Source organism: Cynocephalus volans, chromosome 9 (assembly GCF_027409185.1).
Source record: "Cynocephalus volans isolate mCynVol1 chromosome 9, mCynVol1.pri, whole genome shotgun sequence".
NCBI classification, from domain to species: domain Eukaryota; kingdom Metazoa; phylum Chordata; class Mammalia; order Dermoptera; family Cynocephalidae; genus Cynocephalus; species Cynocephalus volans.
In genome coordinates, this window is record NC_084468.1 from 35,938,862 (window position 1) to 35,959,800 (window position 20,939).

Here is a 20,939-nt window from a genome sequence, read left to right on the forward strand (position 1 = left end):
GATGACAATATTAATATTTTACTGTATTTTACATTCACTCTGCTAAACAAAAGCCTTTAAACAGGCACAAAACACTGCCACAATACATTTACTTCTTAATAAAACCCTTTTTAATAACATTGAAATAAAATGGTTTCATTTTTCATTAAACTACATACCATGAACTTCTGCAACATAAAAGGACTAAAAACAAGTATTAGAAGTTATTTACAAACTATCTTTTAACTCCTACAGGTCTCTCCTTCACCTCCGCCTGGATGTGCACACCTCAATTCAGTTCACCAGCCAAATGCACAGCAGCGGAGGAAAGACCCATTCAATAAACATGTTTCCAACACCCTTGACCACCATAGGCATTTTTCATACATAAGGCAACTAGAAGCATAACTTTCTGCTGACAAGAGTCTTTGGGGGGTCTTGTCTATAATAACATACATTCTTTGCCCCTACAAACTCTTACTTCAAAAACATATAAACTAAAGCATTAGAAAAGGAACTGAAGTTTTATATTGGACAATTAAATAGCTATGCAAAGATATCTTATGCAAACCTATTAAAACCTTGTGCTTATTCTGCTATTGAAAATACCTCCCCAAACAAAACCAAAACCAAAACAACACAATACAACAAAAAACCCAACAAAAACCCAGGAAGAAGTATAAAAGCCATCAGTTTTTTCTCTATCAGAGTTACTCATTGGTCCTAGACTTCCCAAACACTGAGGTTGGATTGGGGGTTGGGGGAGGAGGGGAGGGTGGGAGGGATGTGGTAGGAGGCATGTTTAAAAGTAAAGGCACATGGAGAAAGAGCCCAGTATAATGGTCACAGGTGAGAGCTTTCCAGTGTTTGGACTCAGAAGTGTGACTCTTTGCAATGTTGGCTTAAGGACAGATTGAGTGTTATGTTTTTTAAAAAATAGAACCATCATGTATAACACATGGTAACACCATCAACCCTTAATGCCAGCAGAAATACAGAGGTTTTACTCATTTTAAAATTGCACTTTCCAGTATAACCTTTAAAATAATGTTTTACGTAGTATTTTAGAGCACTATTGTTTGTATCTTTAAATATTGAATATACTTTTCAAAATAGTTCCCTAGCTGCTCAAGTGTGCTTTTTTTTAATATATAGTTGATATATTATTGAAGGTACTACAAAATAGAAATCTCTGGAGTGCAGAAGTTAAGAAAATAACCTTCATACTGAAAATATATCCTTAAAAAAAAAAAAAACCTCTATACAAATGTAGTACAGTATACAAATTTTTAAAAGATGGTATCAAGGCACGAACCATTGCAAGTCTCTTAGAAATGTATGAACACAGGCCTGCTAAGGTGAAAATAGTCTTAAAAAACTAGTGAAAACTTCATGTATATAAAATATTTCCGCATGATAGTTGATAACTATTCTTCACTTTCAGGTTTCATGCGTGTGCGAATCCAACACGTTCTTTCTTCATAAATAAAGCGTTCCTTCAGTGGTGTTTTTGTGGTTTGTCTCAGCTCTTGCCCTCAGTAAGTCTGGTAGACGTCGGGAATGGGGACCTGGATAGCAGCAGCCGGGAAGGCCTGAGGTATGTAGCCTGCGTATCCTCCGTACACGGCGGCGGCCGCTGCCGCGTTCTTCTGTAGTGTGGCGATCGTGGCTGTGGCCGGAGCAGCAAACGGCACGTAACTGGCCCCGTAGATCCCGGCAGCGGGGATTCTCTGAACGTTTGGAGCCACCGTGTACACAGGAGTTATTGGGCGGCCCTGAAGAGGAGAGGCAAAAAGAATCCTTGCATGTAACGATCGTTCATTCAACAAACATCTCCCGGGGTTGGGAGGACAGGTGGAAAAGCAAAGGTTTCCATTCTCATCGGGGAGGGGGGTAAGAGCCATTAAAGAGGTAAAGTGGAGTCGCACCCTCGAGGCTCATTCAAACTCAATGGTAAGACATTGGTGAAAGTGAGAGACCTAGAAGGCTGAGGGAAAGCTGAAATCCTCTGGAATCTTCTACCCATCTTTTCACTCAAGGGAGCTGAGAACCTACCATCCATACAGTTCACCTCACAGTAATTAAAAATAAGTATTTTCCTAAAACATGGCCCCAAATACACGCCAGCTGTCTCAACTCATACTTAACTGATGGGACACAATCTGTTTCAAAATGACAGAGGACAGTAGACTGTGCCAACTTAACGGAAAGGCACAGCTTCTTAAGCTGTGACCTTAAAAGACTGGGACCATACATAATTTTCAGCCAGTGTGATGGTTTCCACCACCTTCCACCAAAGATAATGACAACACTATATACACAAATTGTTGCAGAAGCTTAGAGAAGGAACCGACTAACTTGAGGAGTTGGAGAAAGCACCTCAGAAGTGGGGACATGTGAGTTGGGTTTTGAAGGATAAGAAGGAATTTCCAAATGAGGATGAGGTGGGGAATATACTATGCAATATAGTGTAATATACTATGTTTTCAGAACAAATAGGAGTAGGGATGGGAAGACTGTGTTTGCCGCGGAGCTAGTTCTGTGAGCTGCTTAATGGAAAAAGGGATGTTTGGCTAAATAAAAATACATTTAACAAAATATCTGGTGTATCTTATGTTCCACAGAATGCCCTGTAGTAAATGCTGGTAGGTACTCTTTGTGTCTTAATACATCTTCAAAATAAATAATTCAGAATATATGAAATGTAGAACTAGATTTTAAAAATTAATTCTTCCTGGATTTTTATAAAGAAATTAGTTGTTTCTCTTACACAATCTGCAAATCAGAGTCACAAAATTATGTTCAAAGGAACTTCTAACCTGGGAGTACTTTTTTCAACTGTTCTCACAATAATAATTATACCAATGATTACTGTAACAATAATAACTGAGACTACTGTCTACAAGGCACTATTCTAAGTGCTTTGTTTGTACGACATTACTGAATCATCACAACCACCCGTGAAGTTGGAACTATGATTATATGGAGAAGTATAAATGTGTTAAATAACTTGCACAAAGTGACATAACTCTTAAGTAATGGCAAGTGCGACTCCAGAGGCCACATTTTTGGCCTTATATTATAATTCTTGCCTCCTGCAACACTATATGTGGATTTCACAGCGCCCCTTTACAACCAGGGAGAGAAGCTTCAGAACTGGGAAGACTGTGGTTCACAGCAAGACACAGCAATGTTTTCCAAATGTAAATAACAAATGCACAAAAGCAGAAAATCACAGGGAAGGTGATAACTGAGAGAAACCTTTCCATGTGCTATAGTCCAGTCCAACAGCTGGGGGCGGGTGAATAACAATGTAGCCAGAAGCTCTAAGAGTTCCAGGTGTCCCAAACAATTGGCTTAACTTGAGCATGTTAAGTGGTCATAAGCACTAAGAGACACCTTTACCACTGTGTTCCCAACTCAGTGCCCAGGGACAAGCAACTATGGACAGTAAATAATAGTTGAGTAAATGAGTGATTCTGTCCTAAGTTGTGTGTTGGTGATTTATAACAACACCTAAGTGAAAATGAAGACCACAAGGCCGGCCCGTGGCTCACTCGGTAGAGTGCGGTGCTGATAACACCAAGGCCACGGGTTCGGATCCTATATAGGGATGGCCGGTTTGCTCACTGGCTGAGCGTGGTGCTGACAACACCAAGCCAAGGGTTGAGATCCCCTTACCGGTCATCTTTTAAAAAAAAAAAAAAAAAAAAGAAAATGAAGACCACAAGAACCAAACAAAAACTGGTACTTTTTGAGCATCTATCTACCATGTGTCCAATTACTGGGTGGTAATTGATAAAGATCAGGGTCGTTCATGGATCAGCTATATTACAATACCCATTGGCCAGCTGCCACCCACTGCACTCAAATTTTCCATGTGTTTCTGCTATTGGTCAGGGTGTCACAAGGAAGGGCTGCACAGAGATAGAAAGTGAGAAATGCTGCAGTCTTCACTCACTGGGTGGCAGGTACTGTGTGCATATCTAAATTCCCATGTGCATATATTTATGTATTCTTTGAATCTTTACTGAACACCTACAAGCACAAGAGATGTACCTGTCCACTTTCTGCTAACCAGTATAACATCCTATCAAAGCTTCCTACTTCCAATTTTAGTTGTGCAAAATAGTTTAAGGTGAGCTGTAATTCTTCTTGCCCACCAAATGATTTAAGGTGAGAATAAATGAAATACAAGCATGGTAGCCAAAACCACTTGCAATCACTTCCATGTAACTACATATCAAACTACACCCTGATTATTTTTTAAGAAGATTGGTTGTTTGGTCTGGAATGGAAATATGAAAGACTGTAAAAGAGTAAGGCGGAATGATTTATATTTTTGTTTGTTTTGCCCAAAGATGTTTTCCTTTCAGCCCTTGGGTTGTAGTAATGATATCAGGTCTGATATCAGGTCTCCCTGCTCCTCTGTCCTTTCTGATAAAAATCATCTCTGGGCCCAGGGAGGGGGGCTGACAAAAATCCTCTTTAGGGCAATGAGAAATACCAAGGCTCAGACTCTATTCTGTCAACCTGAACTCAAGAGCAGTTCACCAAACCCATGGCTTCTCTTTTCATTCTTTCAGATGTCCCTTGTATAGATGGCATTCACTGTGATATAAGGACAGAGCATAGATCAGGCACCTGACCTTCCAATCCCAATTCTGCTCCTGGCCAGCCATGTGGCTCTAGGCAATTCTGTCATCTCCCTGATCCTTAATTTTCTTATCTGTAAAATGGAAAGCACTTTTGTAAAGAGCCAAATACAGTACAATTTTATTAATATGGCCTCATCAAAGAGGAGGGATAAAGAAAACCACAAATGCAGTAGTGGTAGTGGAGGAAACATTTACCCTTTTGACATTTTCGAAAACTGCCTGTAATTCAGGTAATGAAATTGAAACTATGGGTTAAAATGGCATTGATGCTGGTCTGTGAATTTCTTTCTTTCGTTTTTGGTGGCTGGCCAGTATGGGGATCTGAACCCTTGGCTTTAGTGTTATAATGTGGTCTTCACATCCTCCTGCTAGGCCAAATTTTTGTGAGCACTGAGGCTTGTAAGTAATCTTACTAATAATGGCTCCACATCAATCCCCATTCTCCTGCGTTTCATGGAATTTGTTTTATTTCTCACCATTCCTCGCTCTAATTTTGCTGAAGATTTCTTTTTCATCAGCATAAGTAACTATGCCTTTGCCACAAGTAACATTTCCCAGGCATGCTAACAAGTGATCATAAATGAGGGCACACATAAATCAGGGACCCAGGCTGCAGTCCTGGCTGTATGCACTAGGTATGTGACCTCTGAAAAGTAACACATTTGGGCGAGGGATGTGGTGGGGTGGGAAGGTGGGGGGAGAGGAAGGGAAAGGACTGCAGTTTTCCTTCCTGTCAAAGGGGAATGTTATCCCTGGCTCTACTAACACCTCAGATTTGTTGTAAAGACTGAGAACACTTTGAGAAAATCAGTTTGCAAAAGTGATTACGTCTACATCAGCAAATATTTCTTCATTGCTTGCAAAGGCTATATGAAATTTTGGATATAAAATGGTTAAACAGGAACAGCTGTGAATGCCTGCAAGGCAGGGGAGGATGATCGAAGGTGTTCCACAGGCAGGTTCTAGAAACCATGCTGGGAGATCACTTTCCAGTGTGGCTCCCACTCAGAAACATATTGGCAGCCATATGCCAAATAACAACATAGTATGGAGAAGTAAAAGAGAGAGGATTTCTCTCCGACAGGTGGATGGAGAAGATTCTACAGATAAGACTGAAGAGACTGTTGATAAGAGAACACTGTGAGCAAAGGTAAGGAAGGGGCCGAAATGGAAAGATTAGTGTGGGAAGAGACAGGGGAACAGTGGGGTATATGAGTGGAGGGGAGGAGTAAGGGCAGATTTTGTAAAATTTTATTCATCTATACAGATATTCTCCCTCTAGCTCTCTCTCTACCCACTCACATTCATATATAATATATATCACATATATGGGGGGGGCGTCAATGTTTTTAAAAAAATCTTCACTGAGCTGAAGTTTGGAAAGTGAAAACCTGAAATACCTTCCTGGACTTCATACGATAGCTTCTTAACAACATGAACTAAACTGCCATTCAAAAAACATGATATGTATAATATTATGACACTGAAAAATTGCATGTCATTTTTGTATCTGATTCCCATTTTTAACACAATGATAATATCAGGGTAGTACAATTATTATTTAAAATTTTCCTTTTCTGGGCCGGCCTGTGGCTCACTCGGGAGAGTGCGGTGCTGATAACACCAAGGCCACGGGTTCGGATCCCAAATAGGGATGGCCGGTTAGCTCACTGGGTGAGCGTGGTGCTGACAACACCAAGTCAAGGGTTAAGATCCCCTTGCCGGTCATCTTTAAAAAAAAAAAAAAAAAAAAAAAAAATTTTCCTTTTCTGTCACGAGTCACATTAAAAAATGTTTGTATCACCCAACCCCATTGTTCTGATAGACAGCTAGGCACATAGTAAATTCTCAGTGCTGACTGCTAAATGAATCTACCTTAAAGAGAGGCTTCACGTATAAATTACAGTGACCTCCCAAGAACTGTACCTGGAAAGGTGGTGGCGTGGACACGGCAGGAATGACAGCAGTGGCGGCAGCAGCAGCGGCGGCGGCAGCTGCAGCGGCACTGGCTGGGTCTGGCTGCACAGCAATAGGGCTGATCATGTGCTCCATTGTGTGGATTTTGCCATCTTCAATCATTTTAGGGGCTGGGGCTGCCTGAAACATGGAATACTGGGGTCCAATGGCAGGGATGGCCACTGCAAGAGAAGCAAAACAGGCTGATCACTTTCAGTCACCGAGGAGGGTCCATCACTTGCTGTACGGTATTTTTAAAAACCAAGTTCAGCAGTCACAGGCCTCTCCAGGCTACCCAAGAGAAAGAGATGGGAGGAAGCAGATAACTCCCCTGCTTGTCTTACAAAAGGAACCACACGGGTATGGAGTTGCCCAATAGATCATCATGGAAGGAAGGTCTAGTCAGGTTTCCGCACCAACATTTTCTATTACTTCTACAGGAATATCTCATTTTGAATCTTACTCTTGATGCCCTAGCGAGCAAGAAAGGGCCTTTTGATTCTGAGAAAATGGGCTCAGAACAAGTAAGGTTGAGTCTTGAGGCCCAACCAGCGTGAGAGCGAGCCTGCCCACTCCCTATGGCTCACCCGCTCATCACCAGACCCGCTGCCCTGTTCACTTTCACAGCTTCTCAAGGAGCAGGTGCTGAAGGTTTCATTCCGAGAACTCAGAGATCTGCGTACATCCTCCCCACCCTGTATTTCAGATTTCCCCACTACTAATTCAAGAAAAATACATAATAAAAAAAAAAAAAGAAAATTTCCTAATTTTCGAATATCACTCATAGTATTGAACCAGTAGAGTGACTGTTTTTTTTTTTTTGGTGGGACCTCCCAATTCAAAGACTTTTTCTGTGGGTGAAGTCCAAAGGACTGATTTCAACCAGAGATTCAAACAGCAGTTATTGAATGTCAATGCATGATAAGGACAGAGCAAAAGGAAAGATACTAGCTCTGATTTGGGAGAGTCTGCGTAGTGCATGTCGTGTGTACTGAAAGGCCAAGCAAGAATACGAAATGTGTACACAAAGAATTCTGTCATTTATATTTTTTCTCCAACGGTAGGTACTTTTATTCTAATAAAGATTGACTTGATCAAAGATAAAGAGACAAATGACTATATGCTAAACAATGGTACAGCCATTCAATAAAATACACCTAAAACCTCAACCTTCCTTTACCTGCCTTTCCAACCATATCTTCCATTGGTATTGTGCCCAGATACTTCAGCACTGTCCTGGTGCCTCTCCTAAAATACAAAGTTTTGATGTGGCCCAGAGAGGGTTGAGTTTAAGCTACATGGGGTAGTACTAAGTAACCCTGCACTGTTCTGGCTACCTGCCCACAGAAATTTCTATCACATGCCCCAGGACACGACTTTACATGGCTAAAGATTGTTTAGTGGTTCTTTTCTCTAAGTAAACCTTAAGCTATTATAACTAGCTAACAGGAGTCCCTTCCCCCCAAAATAAAAGTGACAACTCTTATATCCAGGCTCTATTTTATGGAGTTACCGAGAGATATGGGATCAATTTTACATTGCCCATCGTGCCAATGGCACTTATAAGGAAATCCAGTCTAAACAGTCACTTAACTGCAGATTGTAGAATTTTTTCACAGGTTTACTTCAAAAGGAGGCCCTACTGGGAAAATGCTTTCTAGCCGTAGGAGGCCAATGTGAACCTATGCCCTAAATGCACAGATTCCTTGACTCTATTTTACCAAGGGGAAGAAATGTACAATCCTCAACCAGAAGAAAATCAGAATAGCTGAGCTTCAAACAGCTCTTTCAATTTACCTTCTGTGAAGCCAGAAAGAGGTCTGAAGGAGGATCACTCCAATAACCCACTGACTGAATTTTCCATGTGTTAGGATGTTTCTGTAGTGTATGCTATTACTGAGTTTGTGCTAGGCCCACACAGTGGAGTTAAAATTCTTTGTGGGTTAGGATTAGAAGACCTGCCACATAGTAGGCAACCAAGGGCATGAACAACGTTGGCAAACTGGTTTGTGAGGTCTGGAGGTGAAAGCAAAGTTCAAGGTCCTTGGTTTGAAATACTTGAGCATCCCTATCCCTAATCTACTAATCCAGGTAGAGGAGGAAATGAGTGCTGGAAATTAGAATCCAGAGAATTAGCAGCTGCAAAAACTTTCACTGCTGTCTTGGCCCCAAGCATTCTTGTTTGCTCAAACCACAAGGGGCAAATGGTGCCATTTGCTTCTAAAGGGGAATTTTCTATCCTTCCCAATAACGCTCAGAGCTGGCAATAAACTGCACCCTCTGGCTTCTGATGGTTGGGGGTAGAAATAGGCCTGAGTAAGGAAAAGACTGGTTTTAGCTGTCTTTTGCTACAGAGAGCCTCATATTCTTCATTCTCCTGTCACCTCTGCCTAATTGGCCATTGATTGAGAAAAAGTCTAACAACTGGTGACACTCATCTGAAAAACTTACTACCTGAAAGTTTTACCTGAACATGGTCTGAACTAGACTATCCCCTTAATTTCCAGATAAGAAGGTTCAGCGGGCCACCTTCTTTTTGCCTAGTCTCTGGCTGCCTCTGAGAAGAGGAGCCCATGTGTGGATTGATATAAGAGCCAGAGGAAAGGCTTGGACTCACTTCAAAGAGAGGGTTGGGGTTTAGGCTGAACGGATGCATTCTCATTCTGATTTATACTGACCTGTACCAGGTTTAATGGCAACTGGATTAACGGCAGAGATTTCCAAATTCGGCACAAGTTCATATCCTTTTTCTTGCTGCTTTCCTTTCCCTTCATGATATCGGCTATATATACCACGGCCAGCAGAATATCCCCCGAGGTAGGAACCCCTGTGCCCTGGGGCTCTGTTGCCAGCTGCACCTCGCCCTCGGCCTCTTATGCTGCCTGCTTATAATAGCAACACAAAAAATGATGAGCACCCAACAGTGATAATACAGGAGGCAGACATCAGCCCACGGTTCTTGGCATTTATTTGTTTGCCCTGAGTCTAAGCTGCAGATGGGCTACACCTTTGCTCTTTAATGGGCTGGTAAAGATGCTTCAAACAGTCTGTTTCAGCCTAGACTTGCACCCTAAGTATATCTGTTTAGTGCAAAAGGGGAACTCCGCAGGGTGAGTTCCTAGGATTGTAATTGCAACTTCAGTAAAGGAAAACAGTCATAGACTGTAGCAAAGTTAGATCTGGAAGATCTGCTAGTCCACCTTCCTCATTTTACGCTTCAAAAAACAGACCAAAGGAGGTTAAAGTGACTGGTTAAAGTCATAATCTCAGTTAATAGAACAGTAGGACCCAGAACTTAGGTATCTTATTTTCCAGTGTGATGCTTAGTTGCATTATATGTTCATCAACGATTATAAAAAACAAAAAACATTGCCCCCCACCCACATCTTAAGATTTACTTTCACAAGCAGGTTTTAACGTAAGTACCAAGAGATTGGTGGACTAGTCCCAAATCCAGTAGACCCTGGCAAGGCAGAATGCAAGAGCTTGCACACTCCAATGATTTTACCTCTCACCCCAGAACCATGTGTATCTCTTCCAGTGCTACAGAAGTGACTGCTTCCAGTGCCAACAAAGAACAGAACACAGAATGGAAACCTGAACGGCGTGGGGAGGGGGAGGCTCAACGTCCACTGGCTCAGTAAATTACAGCCACAACAGCCCTGATGCCTCCCGCCTAGGCGGGGGATGGTTCTAGGGGGCCCAGGAGACGAGCCTGCACTTACCTTTCACGAAGTAGTCCCTGTTGGGCCCGATGAGCGCGTTGTAGGGGTAGCCGTAGTAGGCCAGCGTGTAGGGGTCGCACGAGTACACGTAGCTGGGCTGTGGCGCCGCCGCCTCGGCCGCGCCGCCGCCCTTGGCCGCCTTCTGGTAGCGGGAGTACTGCTCCTTGTCCACGGGCTTGGCGAGCGTGACCTCGAGGCATGAGCCCTCCAGCTCGGTGCCGTTGAGGTTGTTCATGGCGTGCACGGCATCCTCGCGGCTGCTGAAGTGCACGAAGGCGTAGTCGCGGATCTTCTTGACGCGCTCCACGCAGCCGGGGTTGAACTGGCCGAAGCTCTTCTTGATGGTGTCCTCAGTGGTCTCGATCATGAGGTTGCGCACGTACAGGATCTTCACGGTCTCCATCACGTCCTCGTCCACGTCGATCTCGGGCTCGGCCCAGTCCACGGCGATCTGGTGGCCCCACAGCTGGATGCGGCCGGGCATGAGCTTGCGGCGCGCCATGGCGGCGGCGCGGTGGCTCTCGTACTCGACGAAGGCGAAGCCGCGGTTCTTCATCTTGTCGGCCGCGCTGGCGTAGACGATGACGTCGAGCACGCCCTCGGTGACCTTGGCGATCTCCTCCAGGATCTCCTCGCGCTTCTTCATCTTGGGGATGCCACCTATGAAGAGGCGGCAGTTGTCGACGCTGCAGCACACGCCCAGCAGGCGGCCCGGCCGGATCTCGTGGTTGTTGAGCTCGCGCACGGCGCGCTTGGCCTCGTGCTTGTGGCAGTACATGACGAAGGCGTAGCCGCGGTTCTTGCCGTCGAAGTCCATCATGAGGCGCAGCTCGTAGATGCGGCCCACCGTCTCGAACACGGGCACCAGCTCGTCCTCGTACACGTCGCGCGGGATCTTGCCCACGAAGACCTCGCAGCCGCGCTGCGGGTGCGCGCCCTCCCAGCCGGGCGGCGGGCCGCCGTACTTGCGCTGCCCGTTCTCCTGCACCATGCTGTAGCCCGTGCGCTCCAGCAGCGCCACCAGCGCCGCCTCGTTGGGCGCGCCCGCCACGCCCTCGGGCACCTTGGCCGAGCAGGCGGCGGCCGGGTCGCTGCTCATGGCTGTGCTGGAATCCTCTGCGGTCATAATGTCAACGGCATCCAGGGCGGGCGGAAACCTGGGGGAGCGGAAGCGAGCGTGAGTGGGAAACTGCACCGACTTCACTGGCACCCGACTCCTCTGTCTCCTTAAGACTCGCAAGACTCACGCTGCTTGATGGGACATGGGATGGTTAAGTGAGAAATAAGGTGGAGGCCGCTCTGGAAACGCAGCAGCCCTAGAATAGTCTACGGTAGCCTAAAAGAGTCGAATTGTTTTGCAGGGAAAACCAGAAGTGCCTCGGAAAAAACATACCAGAATGAGCTAGTACTTCCTTTTAATCAGAACCCTGAAAGCTTTGACGTTTAGAGAACCTGCTGTCATGGCTGAAAACCTCACGTTCTTCCAGCAAATGGCAACATCTTTTGCTTAACTCCTGAACTATCAAGTCAGATTGATTTCCTTTAGTTATATAGATTTTTACAAACCCCATTTATTTCTTTGGTGAATACAGCCTCCTCCTCCCACCTCCTTTTTAAAAGCAGTCTTTTATTGCAGGAATGTAAATACAGCCATGTATTTACAGTGAGAACTTTTAATGATTAAAGAAAACCTCGAGGAGGTGTTATATAAGAGATACAGAGCGTGTACTGAAGCCTTTTTGTCTTTGTTTTTTATTATTTAAAAATTTTTTTCCTTTTCTTTTGTATTGAAGCTTTTTACAATGAGAAATGGAACGTCCACATTGCCACAGACTTGGTGTAGAAACTAGTAAAACCTGATAAATCTGATTTTTATGCTGTCATTTAGGCAAAATTCTTGATGTGAACCATTACGGTTTTGGAATCAGTCCACAAAGAGCTAGATTAACTTCAAGCAGGGGACTTGTGAAGCAACATCTACCTGGTCAACTACACTACAGTTTTCAGAGACCTGTCACCTGCATTCTCTTATACAATCTTCTTAATCTCTGTATATAGTAAATGATACGATCATTAGTCCCAGTTTGCCCATGGGGAAATAGAAAGGGTGAGTAAATCGCACCATTTCCCACAGCAAGTGTCAGCTCGTAGGAGGACTTGATTCCTAGTCTTCAGGTTCCAGGTTCTTTGTTCCTTTTTCTAAACCAATGATGTGCAATAGAATTTTCTGTGAGGACAGAAACGGTATCGCTAGGTACACTAAGCATCTGAGATGTGGCTAGTGTGACTGAGGAACTGAATTTTAAATTTTATTTAATTTTAAATTAAGTAGCCAAATGACATATGCATATGGCAGTGCAGGTCTGAACTGTGCCTCCTTCACTCATATATATAGCACAGGGCTCTATGGAAATGATTCTAAGTCATACAATAAGATCATAGGTAATAACTGTGTACTATGCTTTTGTGATGAAAGGCTCTAACTGGCTGCTGTAAGGGGATCCAAACCCATAACTTCGGTGTTAAGGCTGCACTCTAATCAACTGACTGAGCCAAATGGCCAGCCTCTAATTGGCCTTACAAAAAATAAAGTATTTTATTTGTTGGACTATAAAAGTATTCAATCAAACTTTATAGAAAATTAACAAAAGTAAAAAAGAAATAATTCCTAATTCTCCCTTTTTTAGTTTTTTTTGGGGGGTGTGTGGAGGGTCTGAAGCTTGGCCTCTTGCAAATTTACATCCTGCTACTCTACTTCATTGTATAAGCATTCCTCTATGTTCTTAAAACTTTGTGAAAACATATCTTTAATGGCTGCATATGGTTTCAACAGTTAACTAGAACCTGGAGCATCATTCGTTTTTGAAAATTTAGTACTTGGAATTATATATAAGAATATTAAGGGAAATTTCAAGGATAATTAAAGTGAGTTTGACCATCTAAAGAAAAAGACAGCGGCTGGCCAGTTAGTTCAGTTGATAACAGTGCAGTCTTATAACACCAAGGTCAAGGGTTCAGATCCCATACTGGCCAGATGCAAAAAAAAAAAAAAGACAAAACTATAATGATGCAGAAGGAATCTGAGATATTCATTTATTTGCCAGTTGGCCAAAACAGTCCTTCTCTGGTTCATCTGCTCTAACATCAAGAGGCAACACAGTTTAGTGTGTAAGCGTGTGACTTCTGGAGCCAGGCTTGGTGGCTGTAAGTGAATGACAGCTCTAACACTTCCTAGTTGCATATCCCAGAGCAAGGATACTTAGCTGTTCCATGCCTCAGTTTCCCTACCTGTAAAATGAGAACGATAATGACAGTATTAACACCTCTCTTAGTTTAGAGGAATAAATGAGTTAATATGTACAAAGCAATTTGAATTATGCCTGAAACCTTGTAAATGCACAAGAAATGTCAGTTATTATCTTTCATCCAGACTTCTGGGTAAAATCTCAGACAGATTCTTTCAATTTTAGAGTAATTTTTAAGACAAACTTTCTCAGTGCTTTAAAAATATCTGTTGGATGTGGCTTTTATTCTTATTTTTTGTTTTCTTTGCTCTTCAAGTTGGTTTCACAACAGCTCCAGTTATCATGAAGTTTTTTCTCTATTATAAACTTGAAAATGATATATTAGTTCCTGTAGTTTCAAGTTGAAAAAGAAATTTCAATATCAGATTTGAACATGAAGATCTTTCCCTCCTTCCAAACAGAGGGTAAGGATATATTTTTAAGAAGACTATTTCTGCAAACACACATATATTTATAATTTGTGACCTGGGAAGGAAATGCCAGGTACATTCATAAACATGTATGAAGCAATTCAAGATTTTACCTGTTGTACTACATAAAACACTGACTGACTAAAGTCCAAAGGAACAGACCTTATTGTTCTGCTGAGATAGGTGGGATTTGACTTTTTGTTTTCCTAATTGTACTTTGCAACTGGTATTTTACACAAAAACTATCTTATAATGTTCAGGCTATGGAGTCATTTCCGATTCCAACCCCAATAATTTAATTAAAAACTATGTTTGCTTTCCATGTGAAATCAGCTGGTGTCAGTAACATAATTGTCTCTTTAAGAATTTAAAAATAGTTATAGCTTATTTATTACATCTATGAACCAAGAAAAGCCTTTTTTCCCTGTGCTTTTGTCATCTGGAATAAACAAATCATGTTACTGACCCTGTTTCCCTTTTTTCTATGACCCTATGAAGTTCAGGGATTGACTTTTCCACTCCAATTTTAGTAATTGTATGGGACGTTACAACACACTTTCGTAGTCATCTAATTTGGGCTATTTTTTAAGTTTTAGCTTCATTTTTTTAGTTTTCTTCTATATTCCCAATGCCATGAATTGATCTATTTATATAACTCATCTTATTATTTACATGTTCTTAGAAACCATCTCACATAATTTTGGAGCTAGGAGAAGAATAAATGCGTATATACATGTATACATACCTGCATATATAATTCTCATTTATACCAACATAGTTTAATGTAATATCCAAATTAACTATATCTTTTACACTAACTACAAATATTGCACAAAAACAAGTAAGAACTGCAATGAGGTACCGCTTCACACCCATTAGGATGGCTGTTTTTGGAAAAAAAAAAAAAGAAAAAGAAAACTTAACAAAAAATAAGCTTTGGTAAAGATGTGTAGAAATTGGAGCCTTCATGCAATGCTGGTGGGAATATAAAATGTAGATGTTGTAGAAAACAGAATGATGGTTCCTCAAAAGAAAATTAAACACAGAATTATGATATGGTCCAGCAATTCCACTTCTGGATATACACCCCAAAAAATTAAAAGCAGGGAATTGAACAGATATTTGTATACCAATGTTCACAGCAACATTATTCACAATAGCCAAAATGTGGAGACAATCTAAATGTCTATCAGTGGATGAATGGATACACAAAATGTGGTATGTACATATGATGGAATGTACTTAGCCTTGAATGAAATTCTGACACGTGACAACATGGAAGAACCCTGAAGACATTATGCTTGATAAAATAAGTCAGACAGAAAAGGACAAAATTCGTATGATGCCACTTATTTGAGGCACCAAGGGTAGTCAGAGTCATAGAATGTGGAATAGTGGTTACTAGGGGCTGGAGGAAGGAAGGAATGGGGGGAATTGGTGTTAAATGGGTGTGGAGTTCCAGTTGGGGATGATGAGAAAGTTCTGGACATGGATGGTGGGGACGGCTGCACAACAGTGTGGGTGCGCTTAATGCCACTGAACTCTACGGTTAAAAATGGTTAAGTGGTGAATTTTGTTATGTATACTTTGCTACAATTTTAAAAATCCTAAAAAGAAAGTGAGAAGGTTCAGAGATGTAGTAAAGACAAATATGAGTCAATAAAATTAGGATTTCATTAGAGGTCATTAAAAAATAGAGCACCGAGTTAGCTTAACACATTCAAGAAAATTGTATGGTCTAAAAACTCGGTTCTCCTTATCAACATATCTAATATACCATAAATAAATTATATGGTGTGTTGCTCAATGAATTCTTGAGGCCAACGGCTTAGATATATTAAAAAATAAGTGATTTATTTAGTACCTTGAAAAAGGCAACTATACAGCTAATGTGACCCTTTCTCTCAGAAATGGGACATATAATGGAATATTTAACTTATTACTATTATACATGCTTTAGACCAGGATTGGCAAACTATGGCTATGGGCCAAATATGGCCTGCTATCTGTTTTTTTATAAGTAAAGTCTTATTGGAACACATCATATCCTTTCTTTAAAAGAAAAATGTATTATCTATTTTGCACTAAAATGGCAGAGCTGAACAGCTGAGACAGAGACAATATGGCTCACAACGCCTACAGTATTCACTACCTGGCCCTGGTCTAGGAGATATGCAGAACAGTCACTGGGGCTAAGTAACATACATTCCACTTGCTGAGTATGACAAGTCATTTTTCCCATTTCCTATGCTGAGCAATGACTTAATTTCAGAACCAATTTTTAAATTCTAACATATTCTAAAAACAGTATTTTGAGCTGCATTTCCCCCTCATTCTAAGCTGTTTTCCGTTTAACACCGATGGCCAAATTTATGAGACCTGGAAGAACTCTCTGGTGAAGGTTGCTGGCTCAGTTCCTGACATTCATACGTGAATAATTTCTTGAGATTTCAAAAGAGACACACAGAAGGGTTTGTTTCCATTCTTTAATTTATTCAGCAATTATTTATTGAGCACCCAGAGTGTGCCAGGTACTGGGCTAGTCACTGGTGGACCTTGTTCTCGTGGAGCTTGCCGGTTAGCTCAGTTGGTTAGAGCATAGTATCACAACACCAAGGTCAAGGGTTCGCCCCACACTGGCCAACCACAAAAACAAACAAACAAAAAGGGTGACAATAATAGCTAATGCTTATTGAATGCCTCTTTACGTGTATTAACTCACTCCAATCTTCACAATATCTATATGGGATATTATTAGGATCTCCACCTTAGAGATAAGGAAACTGAGGCACAGACTAATTAAAGCTCCTAGTGCAGAACCTAGCACTAAGTGATCAAGGAATGTTAGCATATGACATTTGAACTTAAAAAAAAAAAGACCTTGAACCTGAGGCAAGAATCTTGCCCCTATGTGAGATTCTTGTGTTTACAGGAAACAGGCAAAAGGTTATCCCAGCCAACTTTAAACCAGTCAGCATGAGAAGCCTAGCCTGTGCGTTCTAGTGGAGACTGGTATATCAGAGTCTCTAGATTCCATTCACAGCAGGTCAGCTGCAATGTGATTCTCCACTGGTGATTGTGGCTCAGGCATCCATGTGTAAGCCTGTTTCTCACCTAATCCTTGGCTATAGCACTTTGCAGAGGCTTTTCCAGAAAGAACCTGAGGAGACTTGCCACATTGATGCAAAAGGTCCAATCGTCCAGGTGGATGCCAAATCCCCTGAGGTAGGCCCCTCCCAACACAAAGCTATCCTTGCACACATTAGAAATGCATTAGTCTTCACTGAAGGCTGCTGGAATTAAATAAACATGGCAATATACTTGAAACAAATCATTTACTCACTGTTTGGCATATAAAACAAGCACAGAAAAATATACATTCAAATCAAGCTATTATTATTATGAACTACTAGCTAGAATGTTTTCTTTGTTGTAGGTTGAGTTTGAACTTGTTGGGTGAAAGTGAAATTTCACGGTAATCTCAGACTTAAAGCAGAACTCATCAAGGATTTGAATTCCCTGTTTAATATTGATTCAGAATAACTTTCATTAGGATTAAAACTGCAATATTTTAGAGGGCAAGGGATACCACGGTACTGGGAAATATTTCCATTGTGTACAAATTAGTCTTTACCTAGGATCAAAAATAGTTATGAGTTTACTTTAGAATTATTCAGACTGCCAATTAACTTTGTTCACAGCTCTTAGTGTGTGTGTGTGTGTGAGAGAGAGAGAGAGAGAGAGAGAGAGAGAGAGAGTGTTTGTGTTTAAGATGATTATGCAATTTGGAATTCTTGGAAAAGATTTCTTTGCTGACCAGCTGACAAATTGCAATTTGAAGATATATTCAGTGGGGTCGTCCACCACTAGCTGGAATTTAATTCAATGGGAGGTTTTACAATGTATTTATCCAACAGGTAATTCTATATCTGTGGTTGGATTTCTATTTTGATGTTCCTTATTCATCCCATAAAATTTTGTCTTTATTATTAGTAGCCACTTCTTAAGCATGACTTAGGACTGGTTCTGGGATTAAATGTCATTTGGCAATGTCTGGCACACAATGTGTTAAAAAAAGGTTAGTTATTATTTTAAAGAATGTCACTTAAAGGTCATAATTCAAGTTCTAGAGTGGTGTTTGTCATAAAAGTTGAGCACGACCTCATGCTTTACAGAATAATTATTTTGTGAAGGAAGACGTTGCCACAAATAGAGGATTGGGTGGGGGGATCGGGGTAGAAAAGATGACCAGCTTCTGCAAAAAGTTTCTAAGATTTGGCTTTACCCTGAACGTTTATCTTACCGCCCTGTGCCAAGTTGTCACCACCCATTGGAGTAAACAGTGGAGAGAACACTCCCACCAGCAGGCGGGCCCCTGGCACTGGGGTGTTTCTGTGACCTCAGCGTTTGAAAGTGTGAAGGGAGTTCTTGAAATGGAGGCAGAAATACTCGGAATTTACCTGGAACCCCAACAAGAAGCCAGAAACTCTGAAGCACAGCTTCTTTTCACAGACACTGTGATGGCAAAGCACGTCAGTCAATGGATGACTGGGCTTGATAAACAGACACAAAGTCAAGAGGCTTGGTTTTCCCAGGCATTTCAATCAACACATCCCTAAAAATGAGGCATTGTGCTGCCGGTTCCCAGGGACAGTGGCTGTATACCTCAAGAGAGGTGAAGCCGCCCGTCCAAAGGGGGTGGGGGGAGTCTGCGGGTGTTCGGCAGCACACCAACACCCTTCAGGAATCTGTTATCTTGTTCCTTCCAAATAAGCAGTACACACTGTACTTTTTCTCAACAGGTTGATGGGGTAATGCTTAAAAAAAAAACAAAAAAAACCACCTGCAAATTCGGTGCACATATGCCTCCTGGGCTAACATTCTCTTAAACTGTGAACTATCAGTAGGTGGGACTGTTAGTTTCACTCCTCCTCCTGGCTCCTTTGACCTAAGCCTCTGAGGGATCTGGGAAGGAACAGAAGGGCTGACTAGCAGACAGATACCAGAAAGGAGAAGGAAGAGCAGAAGCAGCCATGGCTTGTATCATGTCACAGCAGCTTGAATTGAGTTTTGCAATTTATAAAATTCTTTCACATACATTATCTAATTTCATAAAATCCCAGAATCTGAGCTACAAGAGGATCTTAGGTATCATTTAATCCAGGGTTTGTGAACTTCAGCCCTACTGACATTTTGGGCGTGATAATTCTATGATGTGGGAGGGCTGTCCTGTGCATTGCAGGATGGTTCATAACATTCCTGCCCTCTATTCATTAGATGCAGAATTGTACCCCACCCCTACACGTTGTGACAAACAGAAGTGTCTCCAGACATTGCAGAGGTGGGGGGTAGGGGGGCAGAGAGACATGCAAAATTGCTCTCCGTTGAGAATTACTGATTGAGTCTATCTTGGACCTATAAAGTAAAATTATATACTTGCACATGGTAGGCATTAATTAAATAGTAGAAGTTGTTATTTTATACTGTTCACCCCCAACATGGGCTTGTTATCTTGATTTGGCTCTTACTGTCAAGGATGTCAAGAATGAGAAATATGCAACATTTTTCAAGGGTTCAATGTAATTGTGTCTATGATACCAAACCACTCATTTTTTTTAAAAGATGACCAGTAAGGGGATCTTAATCCTTGACTTGGTGTTGTCAGCACCATACTTTCCCAAATGAGCTAACCGGCCATCACTATATAGGGATCTGAACCGTTGGCCTTGGTGTTATCAGCACCACACTCTCTCAAGTGAGCCATGGGCCGGCCCCAAACCACTCATTTAATTTGGTTAAAACCCTATCAATTTAATTTTCAAACCCAAACAACTGCCCCCATAAAGCTTTGTCATACTGATTCTGTTGTCTAATTGATTTGTCATCACAGGCAAATTGACAGGCTTGGGTCAAGGAAACACAACTTCTGGAATCAGGCTAAGGATCCACCAAGCTATCAAAGTGTCTCATTTAAATTCAGACCCCTCTGCTTTGTGGACACATGAGAATTGCTGACAATCTGGTGTTTAAGACTTGGACCATTCTCAAATGTCATTACTGGTTTCTTCAATAGTGTAACAAGCCTCTCTTAAGATTCACACTTTAAAAAAAAGAAAAAAAAAGATACTGTGAACAATCACTGAAAATATGCTTTTAGAACACAGTCAATTCATGGTACTAAGGTCAACCTCTGTACCCGCCAGGCAAAGAGCAACTATCTGATGGATTAGATGATAAAATAGTATTTGCATACGCATTCATCCATTCACTCATTTATTCAAACACTAATTGAGCACTTGCTGTATGTCAGGCTGTGCTAGGTGCTTGGGGATAACATGGTGACTACTGCACAGTCTTTGGAGTCCATAGCCTAGCAAGGCGGGAGAGGAGAGAGAGCAGAGGGAACATTATGAGCAAAGATGGGCATTTGCAAAGATGCTGGAATAGTCCAGAATGGCTGAAATGTAGGAGGTGAATATGTGGCAGAAGATGAGGCTCAAAAAGAAAATGGAGCCAAACTGTGAAGGGTCTAAGTCTCACACTTTCTGTGGTAGACAATGGGGACCCAAAAGCCATGAGATTTTAGCTGTGACTAGAAAGCACGGCTGAGCCCTCGGTGAAAAAATGGGAGCTCTTGCACAGTGGTTTTATTCAGAGGACTACAAAGAATTTTACATATATGTTTATGAACTATTCTGTTAAGCAGGAGGTTTATAAGGAAATGGGAGATCCAAAACTCAAAAATTAAAGGCACAATATAAACCTGGTTCTGTATGTTGACAACATTAGTCTCCCATCTGCCAGGCTGAATCTACTATTTATTGTAAACATCCCCTTTCATAATATATATCACTACTGCCATTATTTTTTCTAAGTCCTTCTTCTACAACTAGAATGTGAACTCCA

The 20,939-nt window shown here is 41.6% G+C and overlaps 1 protein-coding gene across 2 annotated transcripts; it reads right to left on the reverse strand.

Moving 5' to 3' along the window:
* Positions 1 to 1,514: 1,514 nt before the first annotated feature.
* RBM47 (RNA binding motif protein 47) lies at positions 1,515 to 11,444 on the reverse strand. 2 transcript variants are annotated; one of them, XM_063108478.1, is made up of 4 exons: positions 10,319 to 11,444; positions 9,272 to 9,478; positions 6,564 to 6,775; positions 1,515 to 1,754 (listed from the first exon to the last, which is right to left on the reverse strand). In XM_063108478.1, exons 1-4 carry the CDS (start codon positions 11,442 to 11,444, stop codon positions 1,515 to 1,517), a joined length of 1,785 nt encoding a protein of 594 aa, XP_062964548.1. The 2 variants fall into 2 exon arrangements, with proteins under 2 accessions (XP_062964548.1, XP_062964549.1); XM_063108479.1 differs by lacking the exon at positions 9,272 to 9,478.
* Between the last annotated feature and the right edge of the window lie 9,495 nt (positions 11,445 to 20,939).

What these genes read in the sequence shown, in the direction of transcription:
- RBM47 (XM_063108478.1), bottom strand. Translation starts at nt 11,444, where the DNA reads ATGACCGCAGAGGATTCCAGCACAGCCATGAGCAGCGACCCGGCCGCC. An exon ending in CAGGGACTACTTCGTGAAAG is followed by an intron (nt 9,479 to 10,318) that starts GTAAGTGCAGGC and finishes TGCTATTATAAG; the next exon opens with CAGGCAGCATAAGAGGCCGA. An exon ending in CCACGCCACCACCTTTCCAG is followed by an intron (nt 1,755 to 6,563) that starts GTACAGTTCTTG and finishes TCTCCTCTTCAG; the next exon opens with GGCCGCCCAATAACTCCTGT.